Genomic DNA, 26053 nt, shown 5'->3' on the forward strand with positions numbered 1-26053 from the left:
AAGTGCCCCCCCCCCTCATGAAGCGTACCAGACCGCATGCCCTCAACATGGAGGGGTGAGTGCTTTGGGTCAAGGGGGCACCCTGCGGCCCCCCCCACCCCAAAGCACCTTGTCCCCATGTTGATGAGGACAAGAGCCTCTTCCCGACAACCCTGGCCATTGGTTGTTGGGGGGGCTCATCGGAATCTGGGACCCCCCTTTAATAGGAGGGCTCCCAGATCCATGCCCCCCCACCCTATGTGAATGAGTATGGATTACATCGTACCCCTACTCATTCACCTGGGGGGAAAAAGTGTCAATAAAAAAAACACTAAACAGGTTTTTAAAGTAATTTATTAAGCAGCTCTGGGGGTTTCTTCTGACTCTTCTCCACGCTCTCCGGCCTCTTCTGCCGCTCTCCGGTGTGTCTTCTGCCGGGCTCCTCTGCTATCTTCTGCTCTTTTGCTAGTGTTGGCCCGGTCTTCTCCATCATCTTCTACCCTCCGCTGTATTACTGTGTGCGCAACAACTTATATAGGCATGGGGGGGTCACGAGTGATGTCAACCGGTGACCCCCCCCCCCCCATGTCTATATAAGTCATTCCACACCTCGCACACAGCATTACAGGGGAGAGCGCATCGTGTCACCATCGGAAGAAGACCCGAGGGAAGAAGATGTTGAAGAGCGGGTAAAAGAGCAGAAGAAAGCAGAGGAGCCCAGCTGAAGACGCTGAAGAGCGGGAGAAGAGGCCGAAGAGAACTAAGAAGTCGGAAGAGACCCCCCCCCAAGTCAGAAGAGACCCCCGGAAGCTGACTAATCAATTACTTTTAAAAACCTGTCTAGTGTGTTTTTTTTTTTTTTATTGACACTTTTCCCCCAAGTGAATTGGTAGGGGTATGATGTACCCCATACTCATTCACATGAGCAGAGGGAGATTGGGGAAGTAAACAAGTGGCTGAAGAGCTGGTGTAGTAAGGAGGGGTTTGGGTTCCTGGAGGACTAGGGTGACTTTTCAGTCATTAAGCGGTACTATAGAAGGGATGGACTGCACCTAAATGAGGAGGGTACAGATCAGCTGGGAATAAGGATGGGCAAAAAGTTAGAGGGATTTTTAAACTAGGTGGTGGGGGGGAGGGTCCAGAGATAGTCAGTGTGGAACATATTCCAGAGGGTAATATTAGGGGCATTAGTGGTAGGGTAACCAAAGCACATAAACCCAAGGTAAGTATAGTAGCAAGTCCTAGTTGCAATCTCGGAACACCCAAGAGGATAGTATGTGACGGTTCAAAATATATTAATTCCTTAAAGTGTTTGTTCACCAATGCCAGAAGTCTGCCAAGCTATGATGTAATTGGTATTGCTGAAACTTGGCTTCATTCCTCACATGGCTGGGCTATTAATATTCCTGGCTATGCACTCTTTCAGAAAGAGAGTAAAAAGGAAAGGTGGAGGGGTCTGTATGTATGTGAGAAGTGATCTCAAAGCCAGTGTGAATGAGTCTGCAGCATTATGGGTGGAACTGCATACAGCTGTGCGTAGTTCAAAGTTAATTATTGGGGTTTGTTATAGACCACCCAATGTTAATGAAGAGGTGGAGACTCAGCTCCTTGCACAGATGGAAATGGCTGCAAGGGCTGGGACAGTGATAATAATGAGTGATTTTAACTGCTCAGAAATTGACTGGAGTAATGGCACTGCTGGGACAGTTAAAGGGCAAAATTTTATAAACCTATTACAGGACAATTTTATGGTCCAATTTATTGAGGCCCCAACTAGGAATGATGATCTGTTGGACCTGGTAATCTCAAACCATGCAGAGCGTCTTACTAATCTTCAGATAAAGGAAGAGATGGGTAGCAGTGACCATAACATGATTTCATTTGATGTTAGCTGTAAGCAAACCTCACATACGGGAAAGATAATTTCAAGAGAGCAAATTTTTCAAGGATGAGGGCTGCTCTCCAGGACTTAGACTGGGAGAGAATATTGGCATCAATGGGCACAGAACAGAAATAGGAATTCTTCTAAAAGACTGTTTGGAAACTCACTGCAAAGTATATTCCCATGGACAATAAGTTTAAAAGGCTAAAAATAAAACCTATGTGGCTCACGGCCAAGTAAAAAAAAAAAAAGCTATAAACAATAAGAAAAGAGCTTTTAAAAATATAAAAATGAAGGAACACTAGTGTCATTTAAATGTTACAAAGAATATAACAGAATATGTAAAAAGGTAATCAAGGATGCAAAAAGTCAAAACGAAAGACAGATTGCAAAAGATAGGACAAACCCCAAAAAATTATTTTTATGAGGAGGTAAGTAAAACCTTGGACAGAAGGGTGGCGGTGGACGTGGTATACTTGGATTTTGCAAAAGCATTCGATACAGTTCTGCACACACAGCTCATGTGTAAGGTAAAGTCTACAGGTTTGGAAATATCAGTTTGTAAATGGATAGAAAACAGGCTAAAAGACAGAATTCAGAGTAGTGGTTAATGAGTCTTACTCTGAATGGTCTAAGGTTATCAGTAGTGTACCCCAAGATTCAGTGTGGGGACCCTTACTTTTTAATATCTTTATAAATTATATTGGGTCTGGGATCAAAAGTAACATTTCTGTCTTTGCAGATGACACCAAGCTATGCAGTTGAATAACGTCCTTACAGGATATCTCCAATTTACAAGCCGACCTCAATGCTCAGTCTAATTGTGCGACTATGTGGCAGATGAGGTTTAATGTTGATAAATGTAAAGTTATGCACTTGGGGGCTAAGAATATGCATGCATCATACATACCAGGGGGGAGTACAACTGGGGGGATCCATAGTGGAGAAGGATCTGGGGGTGTTGGTAGATCATAAGCTCAATAATAGCATGCAATGCCAAGCTGCGGTTTCTAAAGCGAGCAAAGTCCTTTCTTGTATTAAGAGAGGTGTGGACTCCAGAGAGAGAGATATAGTTTTGCCGCTGTTCAAATCATTAGTAAGACCTCATCTGGAATATGCAGTTCAGTTTTGGGCTCCAGTTCTCAAAAAGTATATTGGCGAACTGGAGAAAGTGCAGAGAAGGGCAACCAAACTGATAAGAGGCATGGAGGAGCTCAGCTATGAGGAAAGATTAGAGGAACTGAATTTATTCACTCTTGATAACCGGAGATTAAGGGGGGATATGATCAACATGTACAAATATATAAGGGGTTCATATAATGAGTTATTCATATAGTGTTGAGTTATTCACTTTACAGTCAACAAAGAGGACAAGGGGGAACTCTACGTCTAGAGGAAAAGAGATTTAATCTCCAAATACGGAAAGGTTTCTTCACAGAGCTGTGGAAATGTGGAATAGACTCCCTGCAGAAGTGGTTCTGGCCAGCTTAGTGGATTGCTTTTAAGAAAGGCCTGGATCATTTCCTAAATGTACAAAATATAACTGGGTACTAGCATTTATAGGTAAAGTTGATCAGGGGAAAATCTGATTGCCTCTCGGGGGATCAGGAAGGAATTTTTTCCCCTGCTTTAGCAAATTGGATCATGCTCTGCTGGGGTTTTTCACCTTCCTCTGGATCAACTGTGGGTATAGAATTGGGTATATGGGATTGTATGATATTATTATTTATTTTTTTTGTGGTTGAACTGGATGGACTTGTGTCTTTTTTCAACCTGACTAACTATGTAACATAGGGTGGGGGGCTGGGATCTAGGGGCCTCCTGGATTCTGATGAGCCCCCCGCCCTCAGACCCCGACAACCAACGGCCAGGGTTGTCGGGAAGAGGCCCTTGTCCTCATCAACATGGGGACAAGGTGCTTTGGGGTGGGTGGGGCCACTGCCCCAAAACACACCCCCCCCCCCCCCCCCCATGTTGAGGGCATGCAGTCTGGTACCGGTTCCGGTCGCTTGCTCGCCCCCACCCCTCTTCCTGACCGGCCCGCTGCGTTCTTGGATAAGGGTCTGGTATGGATTTTGGGGGGGGGGCCCATGCCGTTTTCTTGGCTGGGGGTGTTCCCCTTAAGATCCATACCAGACCCAAGGGCCTGGTATGCTCTTGGAGGGGGAACCCATGCCAGTTTTTTTATTTAAAATTTGGTGTGGAGTTTCCCCTCAAGATTCATACCAATAACCGTGCCTGTTATTGGCGGGGATCTAAGTCGGATCCCTGTTCATTGAATGTCGGACGTATGTCGCAGGACAAAGTCGGATCCAAGGTAGGACAGCTGTATTGTCTTAGCAGTGTGAACCCAGCCTAATTCCTGTAGTGAACTGATTGGTGTCAGCTGTGCCCAGGTTTCTTTTGCTAAATTATTCAGAACCTTCCTCCTGTACTTTTTCAATATAAAGCCTAATGTTTTTGTAGTCCCAACATAAGAATTTGGAGAGATAATTCCACTTATTGAGATAACACAGGAAGTGTACACAGGGCAGCTCTGAATTTCTGACATGATGAACACGTATTTTTTGCACTTATTTGATGTAACAAAACACTTTCAATGGTTTATTTAGAGCAGTGGTTCTTAACCTGGGGTTGGGACCCCCTCTGGGGTCAATTGACGATTTGCCAGGGGTCACCGAATCCTGGCCTGTTCCTGAAACCTGTACCGCTCTCCCAGCCTTTTCGTGGTCGCCCAGCTGGTCTGTTCCTGGAACCCGCAGCCGCCCACTCAGCCTCATTGCAGCCGCCCATTCAGTTCATGGTATGGGGGCAGAGACTAGAGGTCAGCTGAATGGAGAGGAATGTGAAGTGGGAGTGGCTGGAGACCCTATCAACCCCAAAGCTGGAGATGCAGTGAGTAACACTCAATATTCTAAAGTACACTGCGCTTTGAAACATAAAATCCAAATAGTGAAATGAAAAAATGTAAAGATGTCAACAGCAATAAAGTGATAACGAAAACTAAAAAAAATCCTTATTACAATAATGTGTGTGTGTGTGTGTGTGTGTGTATATATGTATATATATATGTGTGTGTGTGTGTGTGTGTGTGTGTATATATATATATAATATGTGTGTGTGTGTGTGTGTATATGTGACAAAAAGTGCTTCAATGTGCTGTGCAATCAAAAAAAGTTCAAAAGTGCTTCAATGTAATCCATGCAATTCAGTGGTTGCTGTGATATCAATCCAATATTAAGGTGCTGCGTGTGCACTCAGGTGTCCACCCCCCCCCCCCCCCCCCCCCCAGGTAATTGCCGCTCACCTTAGAGCGTGTGACCTTGCTGATTAGGCTTGGTCAATGCACGCATTGAAACCTGTAAATGGTTCAGTGGTAAATCCGGATTCCTGTGGTAGCCTCACTCTGTGCTTCAATATGGTAATAGAGTCCCCTTTTGTGCCTCAGTAATATCAATAGAAAAAGGAGGACTTCATAGTGTAGTATTTTAATACTTTTATTATGAACACAGGATCCTGTACAGGGTACTCACATTTGCATGGCGCTACAGGGAGCCACTCCGAGTTGTAGCAGCTGATATCGGGGTGGTATGCTGATCGTCCTTAGTGGATGTACTAACTAGCGTTCCGTCCTGTCCCCTTCCCCAATGCGTGTTGATAAAAGGGGTTAATTCGTATCTTCCTCAGGGGGTGATTATGAATTAATCCCTTGTATTGACACGCGTTGGGGAAGGGGACAGGACGGAGCACTAGTTTACCACTGAACCATTTACAGGTTCCAATGCATGCATTGACCAAGCCTAATCAGCAAGGTCCCACGCTCTAATGTGAGTGGCCATTACCTGGGGGGAACACCTGAGTGCACACACAGCACCTTAATATTGAATTGATATCACAGCAACCACTGAATCGCATGGATTACATTGGAGCACCATTGAACTTTTTTGATAGCACAGCACATTGAAGCACCTTTTCTCACATATATATATAAAGACATATACATATTATTGTAATAAGGATATTTTTTTAGTTTGGTTCACCATTATATTGTTTTTAGGATTTTATTGATTGCTTTTTTTCTTAACATATGGACGTTTTATCATATCTCGCACAAAAGCACTTTATTTGGAATATTGTTTGTAACTTAGCACGTTATCACTTTATTGCTGTTGACATATAGCAAATCTTTACATTTTTTTATTTCACTATTTGGATTTTAATGTTTGAAAGTTCAGCGTACTTTAGAATATTGGATGATCTTTGCATGGTTTATGAGACATGTGCAACACTAGCTGCTGATTCAAAATAAGAGTGTAATTTGAGAGACCCGATTTGGGCTTTTAGTATAGAGGTGGCTCGAAGGACATTATATTGTTTGACAGTGAGTAACACTACCTGTGATTATAGTTGCCATTAAAGGTCCCCAGTACAGTTCTCAGATCAGAGATTACCTTGATCAAGAGCACCTAAGTTGGCTGATCAGAACTCCCCCAGTACTGCCACTCCTCCCATTCCCCCCCACCAAGGAGTAAGAGAATAAAAACAGAGAGAGAGGAAAAGAGGGGGAGAAACAAAGAAAAAGGGAGAGAAAGAACAAGAAAGATGGCTAGAGAGAGGGATTCGGTTACAAGAAATTGGGATAGAGAGAGATAAAAGGGAAAGAAAGGAGTGGTACATCCTAAAATGTATCATAAGTGCTAAATATCTGTGAGTTGGGGTGCAAATTACTTGTCTTGCCTTGGGTGCTGACAACCCACGCTATGAAAATAATTTTACTGTTAGGGGTCTCCACAACTTGGGAAATTTTATCAAGGGGTCACAGAGCTAGGAAGGTTGAGAACCAGTGATTTAGAGCAGAAGGGAGCAAATAAGAAAAGTTAATTTTTAGGGTTCACAAACACTTTATTGAAGAGAATAGCAAGTATCTATACCCCTACATTTATACAGCGCCTTTCATTTAATGGTAGCCTGTGAGAAAATATGTAGGTGGCCATTGTTGAAATTCCCTTTTGAAAATGCTAGGTTCTGAGGCAGAACAGAGCCAGGCAGCTGGCATTTACAGGAAGTCCATAATGGCAGCATACATATTTCTCTTGGGCTTGCTTTAAACTGAACCTGTTGGCACTGCAATGTTTTTAAAAGAATGCTGTATGGAGAGCAATTCAGAGGATGGAATTAACATAAGCGTAAAATATACAGCGCTGTAAACGCTAGTTACATAAACTTCTGTGTTAAACAAAAAAGTCCAATATTCCCACTCTGTAAGTGCATAGGAAGGTGTCTGACCACCATAAGGATTGAAGACTTACCAGAATTTGTGGCTACACAAGTGCAGATAACACACTTTGACAATGCCACTCACATGGAGTATGATGAATCTCTCCTTTGATCCTTATCGCTGGAACTCCAGATAGGCAGGAAAAAGAAAAAAAAATAATATGGTGTAATATTGTTACCACTCTGATAAATTACACCCAGGTGAGTAACACTCCATGCATAAATATAAGTGCAATTGCTGAACACCAGCTTTCACCCCAATGCTGTGCGCACTTACAAAAGATCATAAGAAGCATCAAAGGTGAAAACGGGAATGTCCACAGGTTTCAGTACAAGGATTTCCTCTCATATTATCTCACTTCACAGGCTAGAGCTCCATTCATATGTCCCAAAATACCAAAGGCCATAAACAAAAGATATGCCTCATAGTGTAGTATTTATTAAAGGACATACAATGAACAGGTAAAATTGCATAAAACAATATATCGTGCCACTAGTCTCACCTATAACACCGCCACACAGACCTCTGCTGTGGCAGTGCCACGTTCTGGCTCTGAAATTCAACCCTTCGCGATTCGCATGAAAATGCATCCTCAGGGGATGGAATTGTTAACCTCTTCCTGAAAACGTCTGGCTGTCTCTGCACTCAGTACTGACCTAGAATATGCATATAGGTTTCTAACTGATCTGCATATTTGTTTCAAGTTTGATCAAGAAAGCACTGCAGCTTATAGATCAGTATAATAGCCGGGAACTACATATTTTATTAATACAGTTTTACTTTCCGAGCGCATGCATTTGAAATAAAATGGAGCTCAGTTTAAATGTACCCTGCCTCATAAGTTTCAATTCAAACACTGCTTTAAAGATTTATTTTTTATAAATGCTTTACAAACTGATGTACAAAAGTAAAAATAGATGTTTGTATACATTATCCCTAAATGTAGTAAAGTAGGCTCAGTATTTGAAATTCAGGTTTCATACCCACTGAAGCCATATATAACAGACTTTTACTGCACTTTTGGTTAAGATAGCAGCCTTGTATCATATGATATCTCTTACAAGAGACAGTGGTGCTAGAATACAGGGAGCACACTGATCTCCATTCTTTTACATCCAGTTTAGATCCAGAGTTAAATCAGAATATAAGAGTTTCTGCTACCTTATTTGACCACTAAAAAGCCTCCGGCATTTGTACCTTCATATGATCTGACTTTGTGCTGTAGCTTGCATTATAATCGGTTAACTGACTTCAAAATAAGCCTTTGTAAAGTCTTCCACTCATTGTCTTGCTTTTCTTTTTTAATAGAAAGAAGGAGAGTACAGTCTTCACACTCGATGCATAATGGAAATGGAACATTATATTCAGAATACTTACCAAGATGTGGTCAAACAATGCAACATTTGCCACAACATTGCAATTCAGGTATCACATTTGATTTAATGGGTCTATATTAATGTGTTCACAATTTGCATAGTTATGAGTACACGCTATCAGGTGTATAGCAGCAAATTAGAACGTGGTAATCTGGTTGCTATGAATTACTGAACTTTGCCCCCCATCATTCTTTGTATTGAATGTGTAAATCATTTTTGAGCTGTACAATATATTAACTCTCTGTTCCCTTCTGATCTGGTGCTAAAAAGTTGCTTATAAGTTTGGGCAGTATTAGTTTATTACAACACGCATTCCCTCTATATTCAGAAATATTTGTTTTTGTCTCTGCTATATGGGCAAATAAGTACTTCACACCTTTGGGGAGAATTCGAGCGTAGACTAAGCTAGGCCTTCTCATCCGACATCAGTGCCTTACCTCACAAATGCGCTTTTGGAGGAATGGTCAAACATTCCCACAGACACACTCTCAGAAACCTTGTGGACAGTCTTCCCAGAAACAAAATGCCTTTTTTTGGAAACGACCAAGATACACCAAGGACACCAGGTATTAGTCACGTAGACTCGTTTCACACATCTGACCTGTGTGTAATGATTAAGCATATCCTGTTCGTTTTCAATAAAAGGCATTTTGTTTTGGAGCATTTAGATGTGCAGCCATTTCTTCTTTTCTTTATCGTACATCATAGGACACAGAGCCTCATGTAATTACTTGGTGGGTTATGGGCCTACCTTCAGGTGTTGACACTGGTATAACCAATACAGGATGTTGACTCCCCTATATAACCCCTCCTCCTTCCAGGAGTACCTCAGTTTTTTCGCCAGTGTCTAAGGCAGTGATGGCGAACCTTGGCACCCCAGATGTTTTGGAACTACATTTCCCATGATGCCCTGGCACTCTGCAGTGTAGTGGAGCATCATGGGAAATGTAGTTCCAAAACATCTGGGGTGCCGAGGTTCGCCATCACTGGTCTAAGGTGTTGGTCACGAGTGAAGGTATGCTCTGCGGAGCTCCAAGAGGTATCCATGCTGGATTTAAAAAAAGACCTCCACAACCGGAACCAGCCACGCCACTGCGGCCATAAGATGGTACCCGGGCCTTGCATTGAAGAACGAGGTGTTGCCTGTAATGCTTCTCTTTGAGAGCTGGACCCTAGGAACCAGGACTCTTTTTGGTCTTGCTACATTACCTAAAGTTGTCCTGAGGGGTGCTATACAAGGCCCAAAGGAGCGGAACCCCTTTTAAAGGGCCCCCAGGCTTTGAAGGTTTAAACTACACTGCCCGCCGTGATGGGTGAAGTTTTGGATCTGTCTGTTTACAGCAGTATCCTGCAGCGAGGACAGGGTGAGGGAGGAAGCTAATGCTTTTTCGTTCTATACACCTTGTACCTTACAGGGAGTCATTTTAAACATATGCGTTTTTCAGCTGCTCTGTTTCCTATAGCTGTGTGGTCCCAGCAGAGGGGGTTCTTGTTTAAATACAGCAGTAACATTACAACGGTATTATATACCCTGGTGGGGGGTCCCTGAAGAGATCGGTGCCCCCATATCTGCAGGTTTTTCAGCTTGGCAGCACCTCCACCCTGCAGAATTTAACTCTGTAAGACTGATGACAGAACCCCCACCTCTCTCTCTCTCGCTCTCTCTCTCGCTCGCTCGCTCGCTCGTCTTTCACGCCTGGTATTGCAGGCATTAGGCCGACAATAGCGGCAGCGTCATCCCCTCCTTTCAGGATCTGCTATCGCAGACCCACATGCTGTTCGCGCGCGAACTAGGCATATCTAGGCGAAGGGCGGCTGTTGCATAGGGGCGTGTCTATAGGTCACATGGCACCGTGTACAAAACGTAGGCTCTACACAGCGCATAGTGGGGGAAGGACGCTGAGGACACCAATCAGGTCCCACCTGAGATTTTTTTCTATGCAGACACTCAGTTGCAAGTCTCTTGGCAGCAGAGTCGGTCACACCAGGAGACAACAGAGTGCTGGGCACGCGAGGGTGTATACTAGGGCATTTCCAGTACAGGAAACTCTATTCCTATTTAGCAGTTTAAGCTGTTATAATGGTGACATTATTCTGCTATATTTATTAAGCAAATTGTATTGTGTACCTCTGCTTTTGTGCCTTGCACCATGTCTTCCAGACCTACCGTAAAGGTACCTAAGGTGTTACACCCAGGTCCTGGGAATCCTAGTCATGCTTCCATACTGTCATCCTCTTCTGAAAGATCTGACATGGCAAGCCACGGTGAGTCATTGTAAGCTAGCGGTGGTGCAACTGCTTCACACACTTCAGCCCCTATATACGTGACTGAGGAAGCACTTTCCTCTGCCATGCAGGGCTTAGAAGGAAGATTAGCGACTTTAATCACATCCTCCATTCACGTGGATAGCAAACGTCCTAGATCCCCCTCCCCCACCTTAGACTCTTTACAGTCAGTGGAGGGTCCAAAGGAACTATGGGGACAAAGCGAGGTATTCCCTTCAGATGATCGGGAAGAAAAACAAAATTATTCCTCTGCGGAGGAAACAATACTTAAAGTCTCAACTTCACAATTTGAAGTACAGAGCCCTACAGAGATGGTCCGCTCTGCCTTCATGCTACCCCTAACTAGTTAGCTGAAGGTCCGATCTCCTCCTTGGGTTTTTTGAAACCTTTACAGCCTTTGCATGCGTTTCCCGTGCACCCATTACTAGAAAAGCTTATTTATTCTGAATGGGATCATCCGGATAAGCATTTTTCCCCTCCAAAGAGATTCTCGGGTCTCTATCCTATGGAGGAAAAATTCACTAAAAGATGGAAAGTTCCAGCAGTGGACACTGCAATTTCCAATGTGAATAAAAGTTTAACTTGTCCAGTGGACAATGTGCATATGCTTAAAGATCCAACAAATAAAAAGTTGGAAGGTCTGTTAAAATCCTCTTTTTTCTCAGCAGGGACCGTAACCCAGCATGCAATTGTAGCCATAGGCATCTGTCAGTCCTTAAAGGACCAGTTCACAGATGCCCTCAAGGAGCTCCCTGCACAACAAGTTCAGGAGTTGGCCGAGCTGCCTAAAGAATTATGTTTTGCCATAGATGCTATAAAGGATTCTATTCACCAGGCATCATGCCTGGTGCTTGTACTTGTACGCATGCAAAGGACCCTTTGGTTAAAGGGTTGGTCAGCGGAAACACCTTGTAAAAACCTTTTTAACTAGTTTCTCTTTTAAGGGACAACGACTATTTGGCGATAGTTTGGATAAATATATTCAAACCTTTTCCAGAGGAAAGAGTACTCTTTTGCCAGTCAAAAGAAAATATAAACGTTCTTCATTTAAACAGACTTTTCCCCCCGCACCAAGGGCATCCACCTCTAGGCAGGGGCGACGGCCTCTGCCGTCAGACTCTACAGGAAGATCCCAGGGTCATTAAGCCCAGGCACAAAGGAGGACCTGAGACCGCAAGTCTGCAAAGCAAAATACCAAGGCTTCCTCATGAAGAGGCATCTCCCCTCACCAAAGTGGGGGGAAGACTTCTGAAGTACTCAGAAGTCTGACAAGGGGAAATTCAGGACAGATGGACTCTCTCCACTGTATCCCTAGAATACAAGCTAGAATTTCAAGAGGGTCCACCATCCCGTTTTCTCAGATCAAACATTCCCAGGGATCCAGGCAAAAGACCATCCCTTTTGCATTAGACCGATTTTTGGCTCAAGGGGTGATCATACGGATTCCCAAAGAAGAGCAGGGTTTGGTGTTTTACTCAAACCTATTTACGGTGCCAAACCAAATGGAGATACCAGACCAATTCTAGATCTACGGAATCTAAATCAGTTCCTGAGGATCCACTCCTTTCACGTGGAGTCAATCAACTCAGTTGTTTCCATCCTGCAAGGAGAACTTCTGGCATCCATCGACATCAGGGATGCATATCTGCATGTCCCTATATTTACTCCTTACCAGAGGATTCTGCGGTTCAAAGTAAAACAGAAGCATTTTCCGTTTGTAGCCTTGCCCTTCGGGCTTGCTACAGCACCTCGGGTATTCACAAAGGTATTAGCCCCACCTCTAGCCAGGTTAAGGGCACAGGACATAACTGTCTTGGCTTATTTAGACGATCTATTTTTAATAGACCAGTCAGTGGCTCGCTTAAAGCAAGGTGTAGCCATTATAAGCAATTACCTGGAAGGTTTGGGTTGGATTCTCAACCTAAAGAAGTCCTTAAAGCCACTGAAAAGGCTGGAGTATCTGGACCTGATCATAGACACAGCCCAGAAAAGGGTGTTCTTGCCTCCCGCAAAGATCAGCTCCATACAGGAGCTAGTGAGGATGATCAGGTCAAGGAGAAATCCTTCAATTCGCCTTTGCATGAGGTTGTTAGGGAAGATGGTACCTTCATTCGAAGCAGTTCCCTATGCCCAATTCCATTCAAGACTGTTTCAGAACAGTATCCTGTCTGCTTGGAACAAAACTATTCAAGCTTTGGACTTGCCAATACGGCTGTCCCCAAGATTGTCCCAAAGCCTCAGTTGGTGGTTACTATCCTGGAACTTACTGAAGGGGAAATCCTTCAGACCAATTATCTGGAAGGTAGTAACGACAGATGCCAGCCTTACAGGCTGGGGAGCAGTACTAGAGAGGACGACTGTCAAGAACCGAAAGAACCTTGCCCATCAAAATCCTAGAGATTCAGGCAGTGTATCTGGCTCTAAAGACCTGGACCTCCAGGTTAAAGAATTGTCCTGTCAGGATCCAATCTGACAATACCACAGCTGTGGCATATATCAATCACCAAGGGCGCACCAGAAGTCTCTCAGCCCAGAGAGAGGTGCACCAGATTCTAACTTGGGCAGAAGAGAATGTCCCATGCCTTTCGGCAGTCTTCATTCCAGGAGTAGAGAATTGGCAGGCAGACTATCTAAGTCGCCAGCAGTTATTCCCGGGGGAAAGGTCTCTTCACCCTGAAGTGTTTCAAGCTGTCCAGATTCAACACAAAACTAGTCAACTTTGTGTCCAGGACAAGGGACCCACTCGCATACGGAACAGATTCGTTGGTGACCCTGTGGGATAATTTCTCAATAATCTATGCATTTCCCCCGATTCAATTGCTGCCTCGACTTCTTTGCAGGACCAAGCTGGAAAGAAAGTTGGTAATACTGGTAGCACTGGCATGGCCCAGAAGGTCATGGTATGCAGAGATTGTAAGGGTCCATGGCCCCTCCCACTAAGGCCAGACCTGCTATCTCAGGGGCCGATATTCTATCCTACGAACGCTAAATTTAACGGCTTGGCTATTGAGACCCACGTTTTGAAGAAACGTGGGCTTTCCAGATCAGTTATCTCTACTTTGATTAATGCTAGGAAGCCAGCTTCTAGAGCTATATATTATAGAGTCTGGAAAGCTTATGTTTCCTGGTGTGAATCCAAGGGTCGGCACCCTTGGAGATAGATCCTAGGCAGAATTTTTCCTTTCTACAGTTGGGCGTAGAGGTGAAGTTGGCCCTAAATACTATTAATGGCCAAGTCTCAGCCTTATCAATTTTATTTCAAAGTCCGCCTGCTACGCATTCTTTAGTGCAGGGTTTCATGCAAGGAGTACTGCGGATTAATCCGCCAGTTAAGTCACCCTTAAGCCCTTGGAACTTAAATTTGGTTTTGTCTGTGTTACAAAAACAGCCTTTTGAACCGTTACAGCATATTCCTTTAGTACTTTTGACAAGGAAGCTGGTATTTTTGGTTGCTATATCCTCAGCAAGGAGGGTGTCAGAATTGGCTGCTCTTTCTTGTAAAGAGCCATATTTGGTTATTCACGAGGACAGAGTGGTGTTACGCCCTCGTCCAGGCTTTTTGCCAACAGTGGTTTCAGGCTTTCATCTGAATGAAGATATTGTCCTGCCTTCTTTTTTCCCAAGACCATGTTCCAGGGAAAAAAATCACTACATTGTCTTGATGTAGTGAGAGCAGTGAAGATCTATTTGAAGAAAACTGCTCAGATTCATAAGACTGATGTCTTATTTATTCTGCCAGAGGGTCCTAAAAAAGGACAGGCAGCGTCAAAATACACTGTCGCTAAGTGGATTCGGCAAGTTATAATTCAAGCTTATGCTTTAAAGGGAAAGATTCCCCCTTTTCAAGTTAAGGCGCACTCTACCAGAGCAGTTGGTGCTTCTTGGGCAGTGCATCACCAGACCTCCATGTCTCACATCTGCAAGGCCGCGACTCGGGCTTCAGTACATACATTTGCAAAATTTTATCAAGTGGATGTAAGATGGAATGAGGATATCGCCTTCGGGTGCAGTGTGCTGCAGGCAGCAGTATAAGTCCTCAGGTCTGGGGGTTACCCTACGGGTTGTGTCTCCCTCCCCTCAAGTAGCATTATCGGACATCCCACCAAGTAATTACATGAGGGTCTGTGTCCTATGATGTACAATAAAGAAAATAGGATTTTTAAGACCGCTTACCTGTAAAATCCTTTTCTTGGAGTACATCATAGGACACAGAGCTCCCGCCCCTCTGTTTGATGGGGTGAGAGTATATTACTTGTATTGCTTGGCTACAAAAACTGAGGTACTCCTGGAAGGATGAGGCGTTCTATAGGGGAGTCAAATTCCTGTATTGGTTATACCAGTGTCAACACCTGAAGGTAGGCCCGTAACCCACCAAGTAATTACTTGAGGCGCTGTGTCCTATGATGTACTCCAAGAAACTTATTTTACAGGTAAGCTGTCTTAAAAATCCTATTTTTCTCAAGTTTCCACAGGTGGGCCGGGGCTAGCACTCCTACTTGGTTCCAATAGAGGTATTGCATATACCTGGAGCAGCGGATTCCTTTTCTCTTAAATAAAAAATATAAACAGGAGATATCCATTACCATTTACCACCAAATGAAAGTCCAATTTGTCCTAAAAAAAAAAAAAAGGTACTATCCACCTGGTTGCAAAAAGTGGTGATGATATGTACGGTTTTACTAACACATGTTAACGTAGAAAAATTGTGCTTGGGCATTAATTTTTGTTTTCCCCTTAGGTGTGAAGGGGTTAAAAGTGGAGTGTGGGGCCAGACCGTGAAAGGGTTACAGTGCAATAAATATTGATGTCATTACAAATACAATAGCCCGCAAAGAATGCACACGTAAACTTCAATTCTTGCTTTCTATTATCATTTGTGTGCTTAGGGACACATTTGTGAGAACTGTGGTATCAAGATTCACTTGACATGCGTGGAAAAGTATTTCAGAGGACAGTCTGGGCCAAGATGCCCTCAGTGTACAGAGCAATGGATGCAAGAAATTCCAGGTATGTTGTTCTAACTTTTATTGTGGTTTAATATAAACATATAAACCTTATAAAATATATAAGAGAAAGTCCAAATAAACTTCCATAAAAAGTTCATAAAAAAGATCCTCGATGGTGCAAGGTGTTGTCTCTATTGAATATGCAAGTGTCATTTAATATGCAGCACCTCCACCATACACACAGATGGCTGCTCATCTTAGGACTATGACCCACTGAACCAACAGGGTGGTCAAACAAGCATTCCCATGAAGAGATCCAATAATCTCCTAATCGTCTGAGTGGATCCAAGAGAGCCGATTCCTCCGTAGGATTGTGGATATCGATATAAAAGCAAATAGAATCTAATGCTCTCTGTTGTATAATCATTTATTCAATAAATGTAAAACCACTTCTGGCACTTTTCACAAGTGCACAAACGTGATAGTGATGTTATGCATGGCTCCTTCCTCTTTTCGGTGTTATCGTACAGTGATCTCCCCGTTTTGTGCTATTGTGTTCTGACGGGTGACGGCCCCCTGCCAGAACACTCCGGCGAGTGTTTGGGAGTCATTGGGAGCTGATCGGCAAACCTTATTTGGTCATGCCCCATTGACAGAAGCCGGCCGAATGACCAGCTTCTGTCGGACTGGCTGCAGTACATTGGCCGGTTTCTATTGAACATCCTATCGAAAATAAAGAGTTTAGTCAACTTATAAAAATTCTCAAACTACAGAATACAACTTCGGATGTGATGTAATGTATTTTTTTTATTTCCAAGCTTGTATAGTCTTGCTTTTACAATTTTTTTTCGGACGAAAACTGTCCTAATTAACCGCTTCAGCCCCGGAAGAATTTACCCCCTTCCGGACCAGAGCACTTTTGCTATTCGGCACTGCAACGCTTTAACTGACAATTGCGCAGTCATTCGATGTTGCACTCAAACAAAATGTATGTCCTTTTTTACCCCCACAAATAGAGCTTTCTTTTGGTGGTATTTGATCACCTCTGTGGTTTTTATTTTTTGCACTATAAACAAAAAAAGTGACAATTTTGAAAAAAATTCAATATTTTTTACCTTTTGCTATAATAAATATCCCCCAAAAATATATATTAAAAACAATTTTTTTTTCCTCAGTTTAGGCCGATATGTATTCTTCAACATATTTTTGGTTAAAAAAACGCAATAAGCGTATATTGATTGGTTTGCCCAAAAGTTATAGCGTCGACAAAATAGGGGATAGTTTTATGGCATTTTTATTATTATTTTTTTATTATTAGTAATGGCAGCAATCTGCGATTTTTATTGTGACTGCGACATTATGGCAGACACATTGGACACTTTTGACACTATTTTGGGACCATTGTCATTTATACAGCGATCGGTGCTATAAAAATGCACTGATTAATGTGTAAATTACACTGGCAGTGAAGGTGAACCACTAGGGGGCGATGAAGGGGTTAAGTGTGTCCTAGGGAGCGATTCTAACTATGGAGGGGGATGGGCTTCAACTCACATGACAGCGATCACTGCTTCAGATGACAGGGAGCGGTGATCTCTGTCATGTCACAAGGCAGAACGGGGAAATGGATTGTTTACATAGGCACTTCCCTGTTTTGCGGCTCCGTGACATTGAGTCCGCCGTGCACGGTCACGCTGTATGCGGCTAGTCCTGCTAATTAAAAGAACGTACAGGTACGCTCATTTGCCCACCGCTGCCATTGTGCCAACATATATCGGCATGCAGCGGTCAGCAAGTGGTTGAACGATAATCAGATGTTGTGTTCACGTATGATCAACGTTTTCTAGCCTGCATCTTGAGATCCCCAAAGTCAGAATCAGCTGTCAAAAGCACTATAGTAACGATCAGATAATCGGTCAATCATTTGTCGTACAAATTTTTTCTTCCGATCTTCTTATCGTGTGTACGGGCACAAAAGAACAAACAGGAAGGCGCAAGCACCTTGTACATTACCAAAAATTATTATTTGAGAGATAAAAACTGTTAAAGATGGATAATCACAAAAGTACAATTTGTAAAAGCCAATAATCTACAAGATGCCATACAGGGCAGAATGCGTGTATTCCAATAACACCCCGTTATTCTGGCAAACTGATGCGTTTCGGGGGCAGAGTTTTTCTGGGATGGGGATATGTATGTGTGTCTGTAATTAAGCATTTGAACATTGATGTGTTGGTCAGCATAGCTCTGAGGAAGGCGGTGTGCTCCCAAAACACGTCAGCTTGCCAGCATAGTGTGTTTCTGGAATACGCGCATCCTGCACTGTGGCATCTTGTGTTTTTTTTTTTGTCTTTCACAAGTTGTACTTTTCTGAGTATCCATCTTTTCCAGTTTCTATATCTCAAATAATTTTTGACAATGCACTAGGTGCTCTTTTGTAGTTTCACTTTGGATTCCTCTATCCGAGGAGGGCTGCATCTGCCAAGCATTTGGATTTGTTGTCCCGTAGTCCTATTCAACTGTTGAGGACCTCTGAGTGCTGGAAGTGACTGCTTTTGCTGTGATCTGACTAAAGCTGTAGAAAAAAAAAAATTAAAGCTTAACTTTAGCTTTAAATCTGACTGCCATCATTTATGCAAAATACAAGCATTTTTGGGTAGACATGCCCTTTAAAGTGATTTGTAAAGGCTCACTTTAAAGAAAAAAAAACAACAACAAACATGCTATAATTACCTCCTCTGTGCAGTTGGTTTTGCACAGAGCCGCCCAGATCCTCCTCTTCTCGGGTCCCTCTTTTGTTGCTCCTAGCCCCTCCCTCCTTTGATTGCCCCTCAGCCGGCAGCTTGCTACAAGTTATCACCCAAGCTAAGTCAGAGCTCCGTGTATCCATTCAGACACAGATCCCGACCTAGCCCCGCCCCCTCTCTCCTGATTGGCTGACTGACAGCCACGGGAGCAAAAAGCTCTGCTGCTGTCTCAGCCAATCAGGAGAAGTGTACTGGATGGCTCAGGGGATCGTGGACATTGCTGGAAAGAGAAGGCGATCAGGTAGGTAATTAGAGGGGTGCTGGGGGGGGGGCTTCTACACACACAAGGTTTTTTATCTTAATGCATAGAGTGCATTAACCCCTCCCCCCCCCCCCCCCCCGAGCGTACGCAGATCTGCGTACTCGGCTTCCGGGGGTTATACCGGGATGATACCCGCACCTGCAGGCATCATCCCGGTACCGTTTTTTTACAGCGGGCGATTGGCTATCCAGCCATAGTAGCCGAAGCCAAAAAACCGCTCTGCTGTTATGCGGGAGGGGACGTACCCCCTCCCGCCGCTGTTACCGGTGTTCCCGCTCAATCGGGAACACCGATTCAAGCTCTGATGCCTCCGGCTGCTGGGGAGGAACTGGAACGAAGCCGTAATCAGCTTCGTTCCAGTACCCTAATAGTAAACACGGAAGCGACGTCATGATGTCACTTCCCCTTTACTCGGCTGCCAATGGCACCGGTTTAAAAAAAATATACAGTATTCAGAATTGCCGTTTTCGGCGATCTGAATACATTGAAGTGTAAAGGAGGGATCGGGGATCTTTTAGACCCCCGGTCCCTCCATAAAGAGTACCTGTCACCACCTATTACTGTCACAAGGGATGTTTACATTCCTTGTGACAGCAATAAAAGTGATCAATTTATTTATTTTTTAAAACAATTTATTCATTTTAAAATAAATAAAAAAAAAATTTTTAAAGCGCCCACCGTCCCCGCGAGCTCGCAAAGCAAAGATAACACATACGAAAGTCGCGCCCGCATATGTAAACTGTGTTCAAATCACACATGTGAGGTATCGCCGCGGTCGTTAGAGCGAGAGCAATAATTCTAGCAGTAGACCTCCTCTGTAACGCTAACCTGGTAACCGTAAAAAATGTTTAAAGCATGGCCTATTGAGATTTTTAGGTACCGTACTTTGTCGTCAATCCACGAGTGCGTGCAATTATAAAGTGTGACATGAAAGTGTCCCTTTTCCCAAAAAGTTGCATTTAAAACACCGCTGCGCAAATACCATGTGACATAAAATATTGCAACAATCGCCGTTTTATTCTCTAGAGTCTCTGCTAAAAAATATATATAATGTTTGGGGGTTCCAAGTAATTTTCTAGCAAAAAATATGGATTTTAACTTGTAAACACCAAATGCCAAAAATAGGCTTAGTCATGAAAGGGTTAAGATAAAAAAACATTCTGCCTTTACAACTCCTTTAATAAAACTTGATTGGGCAAATGCCAGTGGAGTATAGTAAACCATGCCTAATGTGTCTACCCACTGCAAATTGCTGAAATCTGATTTCTAGTTGCTGTGGATTACTACAGACTATTTATTTTTGCACTATAATACCAAAATACTACAGTAATATTGTTTTTGTTTTACATAATGAGGATATTCTGTGTTTGTTAGCATTTTCACAGGAAAGTCCTGAAACGCCATCCACTTCCCAGGTGTCCAGAGTGGAAGAAGGGAGAAGAAAAAATGTTTCAACAGCATCCACTAGGACAAGACGACATTTATAACTCCAGAATGATTTGTGGTTTTGATTTTGTATATATGCAATTTGTGCTTTCATACAGTTTTGTGTATTTTTTTTTTTTAGTCCATTCCTGGGCAGTCTTCTATGAACATCCTCTGGACTGCACACACTTTGACTTTTAGGATTATGCAGTTTTTCCTTTTCCAGTTTTCACAGAAAGTGCTGCCAAATACAAACTACTCTGCTTATAAAAAAAAACTTGGTGAACATAAATACTTCTCCATTCTATCCGGCTATCCCCTGAGACCCCGTTATTGCCTCTTTAGGCACATTGCCTCTTTAGGCACCATCATTTGTTTATCACTTAGAATAGAGAAGGTGAAGCCAGGCTGTCAATCACCGCTTGCACATCACAAACACCTGTATCCTCCTGTGACAATCACATTCCTCGTTTTGTTTTTCTGTTTTTTTTTGCGTGTTCGTGCCTGCGGGGAGTGGTTATAGGATGAACGCCCCTGTTTAGTCTTGTAAAGCTGCGTGTTTCATGCAGAGGAGGAGTTAGTTTGGACCAGATTATGTGGGCACCAATATGCTTGTGGAATGGAATTGTTTGGGCAGCTGTCTAGAAACCCAAAATAAGACTCTAGCTCTAAGTTTTTTAAATATAGATGATGAAGGGATTCTTAAAGGATAGAAATATGGGAGCTGCCAATGCTGCCTTTCTTGAGGGGGGGGGGGGGGGGCTTGGTGACTTTTTAGTAGGTTTTTAAAAAGCATCAGCACTGCCAGAAGCTTACTGAGAGCTTATTTAAAGCTAAAGTTAGGAACTGTTAACATATTGTAACTTCTGGTTTTATAGAAAGCTTTTGTAGGTTATTTCTGCATGTGGAAAATCAATGACTGCACATGCTTCTTTGTGCACTACGTGTCACTTTGTTCTGTTCTGCATTATGTTTGATGTTCTCTTATTTCTCTGTAAGGCCAAACCTTTTAAGAACCTTGTTCATTTCAAATAAAAACTTTGATAAAAAAGCTACAGCTGGGGCTCTCATTAATGTCTCTATTCTGCACTCCTTGAATCTTAAAGTAAACCTGTGCCCAGCAAATACAGTTAAATATTTCAAGTATTTAAAGAGTAACTCTACTTTTGTTGAGAGAAAAAAATGATTCCCCTCTGGGTTTATGTACATTGCAGGGATTTAAAAAAAACTTTGTTGCAGATCCCTACCTTTTTGTCATTCTGAATAAATAGCATTTTGTCTGTGCCTATGTGCAAAGGGAATATGTATGGTTGTAGTGATTTTATATTTATCAATCCGCTGCGGCACCTGCAGGGTTCTAATGAAGAAATTAGCTAGGTCTGCATCCCTTTAGACACATTTCCCTTTGGAAGTAATCCACCAAAAATTACATTTTTGTTGTAGGGGATGCTGAAAATCTGACTTGCATCTTTGTGCAGACGTCTGGGAAAATTAATAAGCCAATCACACAAGCAGAAAAATTACATTTTCCGGGGGTGTTCTGTACACTAATTGTGTACAGAATGCCTCCGGGTAGCTATATTGCATTGCATTTTACAGAAAATTACAGCGCTGCATATTGAAATAACATTCCATTACGACTTGAGTTGCAATTGTATACGCTTTATTATTTATTTTTCCCACATTACCCATGTAAATATTCTTAACAAGCAGTGAAAGAGCTTTGGGCTGGGTTCACACTGCCGAAGGATGTGGCTGACAGCGGGGTCCAGTGCGTCCCTGTTCCCCGTTTTCAGGGACGAATCGGGCCTGAATTTGTTTCTGAATTCAAACCTGAAATGGTGCCAAAGACCCACAGGACTCCTGTGCAATTCGCTCCGCAGCTGCCCCGGAGATGTGTGGACCGGCTTCATTGAGAGCCCGTCACAACCATTTCAACCCATTTGAGAATTCTCTCTATCTACTCTCACCCACAAGGTGGCATTTTTTGTAGCATCACTTCTACGAGGCGAGTGTGTGAACTGGCAGCATTTTCTGCAAGTAACCCTTTGTGGTTTTTCATAGGGGCAAGGTGGTGTTGAGGCCCAGGATTTCCCTCTTACCCAACGTAGTCTCTGCCTTTCACCTCAACCAAGACATTGTACTTCCATCCTTCTGTCCAGCTTCACCTTTTCTAGGTGTCTTAGGCTGGTCATCATTCAACCCTATAGTCTTAAGGATCAGGTTCCACTCTAATAGATTTGTAGATGTTTTAGCTTCATCTGACGCCAGCTTCAGCAGGCATAAGGCTCTTCAAGCAGGTCAGTCTGTGATTTTATATATATATATATATATATATATATATATATATATATATATATATATATATATATATATATATATATATATATATATATATATATATATATATATATATATATATATATATATATATATAAATATTATATTATATTTAAAAAAATTCTTGGGCCTGTTAGCATTTGTTCGCTGTGTTGCCAACCTTCCATTGGACTGCTTTTTAGACATACTGAATGGCAAAGACTTCCTCTATCCCTAAATGAACGAAAAAATGTTTTTGTGCTCTCTGACCATTTCTTGGAGTCCATTGAGGGACAAGTCCCACCCTTCTGTGTTTATGATCATACCCGTGGTGCTGCTTCTTTAGCAAAAATGTGTTATTCTGGTAATAGGAGGGGTTGTCCTGTGCCAACTTGTACATTTTTTGTTTTTTTTTGTTTGCCAATGTCCAGTGCACTCATAGGCAGCAATATACCTGAGGGTTAAAGATTTTCCAGTGGACTCCAAGAGAAGGATTTACTGTGAATACAAAAATTCTACTGAATTGCCCTTCTTTTTGTTGCTTCAAAATAATGCTTAACCGATTGCTGACTGCCTCACGCTGATATATGTTGGCAGAAGGGCTCGTACAGGCAGAATCGCGTACCTGTACATTGCCCTTTTAAGAGACGGCCAGTGGGCGCGTGAGTCGGGTTGTGGGGATACCAGCAATCGCCTCACGGTCAGGAAGAACGGGGAGATTCTAATGTAAACAAGCATCCCCCCGTTCTGCCTAGTTACAGTGTCGCTTATCTCGGCTCCCTGTAATTGGGAGCAGAGATCAGTGATGTGTCGAATGTAGCCATGCCCCCCAGTTAGAAACATGCCCCAGGACACACTTAACCCCTACACTGCCCCCTAGCGGTTAACCCCTTAACTGCCAGTGTCATTTATACAGGAATCAGTGCATTTGTATAGCCCTGGTGGCTGTATAAATGAAAATGGTCCCAAAAATGTCCGCTGTATCCACCATAAGTTGCAGTCACGATAAAAATCGATGAGCGCTGCCATTACTAGTAAAAAAAAAAAAAAAATTATAAAATTCATAAAAATGCCATAAAACTATTCCCTATTTTGTAAACGCTATAACTTTTGCGCAAACCAATCAATATACACTTATTGCGATTTTTTTTTTTTTTTTTTTTTTTTTTTGTAGAAGAATATGTAGAAGAATACGTATTGGCCTGGACTGAGGAAAAAAACAGTTTTTTATATATTTTTGGGGGATATTTATTATAGCTAAATGTAAAAAAAAATGCATTTTTTTTCCAAATTGTTGATTTTTTTTTGTTTATAGTGCAAAAAATAAAAATCGCAGGGGTGATCAAATACCACCAAAAGAAAGCTCTATTTGGGAAAAAGAGGACGTCAATTTTGTTTGGGAAACACGTCGCACGACCACGCAATTCTCAGTTAAAACGACACAGTGCCGAATTGCAAAAAGTGCTCTGGTCATGAAGGGGGCAAATTCTTCCGTGGCTAAAGTGGTTAAAACAAAGCAAAATCTTTACATCACACAATTTTAAATATCTTGCATTTAAGTTGCTTAAGCAAATAAAAGCAACCTTTCCTTGTGTGTTGCATGACTGTGGAGTTTACTGGCAACTGGCTCCAGCCACAGATATAGATCTTTAGGTCTGGTTTGTGTACTTTTCATTTGTGACCCACATTGTTACGTTATCCCTGCAGTTGCTTCAAATCCCCAACCCCCCCCCCCATTTGCTCTATGTGGAAAGAGAAGAATGACTGCACACAGTTTTTTAAATATCAAACATGCCATACTTTTTTAAAACTTAATTTCTTTATTGAAGATTTCCAAAAAATGGAACACAAAGTATAAAAACAGACATTGCCTCCAGGGCCCAATCTCCCTCCCCGTGCTTCCCACTCCTTAAAAAGGCAACGTAGATGATATAATGGGCACGTTATGGGAAATTCTTGGGTAGAGTGGGCATCCTGTAAAGGGGCCTATCTAAGGCTCTATTTGTATCTCGATTCCCAACCCATTCACTTCCCTCTCACAACTCCATCCATGCCTCTCATTCGTTCATCTACCAATCTCTCACAATCTATTTGCTTTTGAGTCACTGCCCGTCATTTGCGTGTTTCTCTACACTAATAAAATTTATGGATAAATCCCTTTTGCTTCCCACCAGGGTTTCCAGATCAAGTCATATTTCTTTAGTGCTCCTTGCTTTATATATACCGATTTCTCCTTGAGAATTACCCGTTCATACTATTTAGCCATTCCCCACTGGACGGCGGTGACGCCGACTGCCATCTCCGGGCGATCAGGTTCCTAGCTTGGAATAGGCATCTCATAACTGATAGCTGACTGTTTTCTGGGTATCCCACTCCCTCCAGTAAACCTAGTAGGCAATGTTTTGCCTCCAACTTGGTGGAGGTTCCAAATGTCCGGCCGATAATCCCTGTCACCGCCGTCCAGTAACTGAACAATTTCGGGCATTTCCACAACATATGGTACACATCCGCCTCTAACTCCCCACACCTAGGGCATCTTGAGTCTGGTCTGGGTATAATAGGTTTTATATAGCAAGAACAGATGTGACATTCTCTGAGAAGGGGACAGCGAGACCAGTTCCAAAATTCTGTTCCACTGCAATTCAGGGATGTTTCCCACGTCTTTTTCCCATTTTCTCCTGTACAAAGGGGATCCCATCCCTCGCATTCTCCCCTTATTGCTACGTGGATATATTTTTTAAATTAACCCTTTCCCTGACACTGCATTCATTAATTTTTGAAGAACAGGAATTGTATTCCATTCTAGGGAGCTCCCTCTGAACTGTCCATCCAGTGCGTGCCTGACCTGTAAATATCTGAAAAAAGAGCTATTCAGCAGGGTGTATTGGTATCTCAGTTCCTGGAAGGTTTTCAAAATGCTGTCTAGGTATAGCTGAGTAATGTATTTTATACCAGGTCTCTTTGTAGTTCTCCCAATTTACTGTTCTCCCACAGGGGGTATACTCCATGAGACCTCTATATTTCAAAATTGTTTTCGCTATATCCTATACTTTCATCATTAGATTCAGGGTAGGGAGTCCTGAGGGAAAGGATCCCACCTCCAGAGCTGCCGCTATTGAATCATGTGGGGTATTTTGTAGGAGTATCTTTCTGCCTGCTAGATTGCACCCCGCTATATGCTGGAGTTGAGACGCCAAGAAATAACTAAAGGGATTCGGAAACGCTACTCCTCCTGACTTCTGGAGCTACAGGGTAGTTAAATGAATTCTTGCCAGGCCACCCTTCCAGTTCAATTCTCTGAACAAAATATCTATCCTTTGGAACCACTTTTTGTGAAGCCAGATTGGGGAGTTATGCAATACATGATATAGGGAAAAGACTGTGCTGCAACACAAAATAATTGAATAAAAGTGGAAAAAGCTGCTAACACTCAAACAAGGTTTAACGTGAATAGTGAATGTCATAAATCGGATGTGACCAGAACTGCATGACT

The 26053-nt window shown here is 42.7% G+C and overlaps 1 protein-coding gene across 3 annotated transcripts in view; it reads left to right on the forward strand.

Annotated features, from left to right (window-relative positions):
- Positions 1–21296, forward strand: part of NSMCE1 (NSE1 component of SMC5/6 complex) — a 63368-nt gene extending 42072 nt beyond the window's left edge. For all 3 annotated transcript variants that reach the window (XM_077449106.1, XM_077449107.1, XM_077449108.1), the window contains exons 6-8: positions 8448–8564; positions 15688–15808; positions 20191–21296. In XM_077449106.1, the coding sequence (XP_077305232.1) occupies positions 8448–8564; positions 15688–15808; positions 20191–20303 (351 nt within the window). In that variant the 3' untranslated portion in view covers positions 20304–21296. The remainder of the gene's footprint in view (positions 1–8447; positions 8565–15687; positions 15809–20190) is intronic.
- The last annotated feature ends 4757 nt before the right edge of the window (positions 21297–26053 follow it).

Source organism: Lithobates pipiens, unplaced genomic scaffold (assembly GCF_037356315.1).
Source record: "Lithobates pipiens isolate NorthernLeopardFrog02 unplaced genomic scaffold, aLitPip1_a1.2 Scaffold_22, whole genome shotgun sequence".
NCBI lineage: Eukaryota > Metazoa > Chordata > Amphibia > Anura > Ranidae > Lithobates > Lithobates pipiens.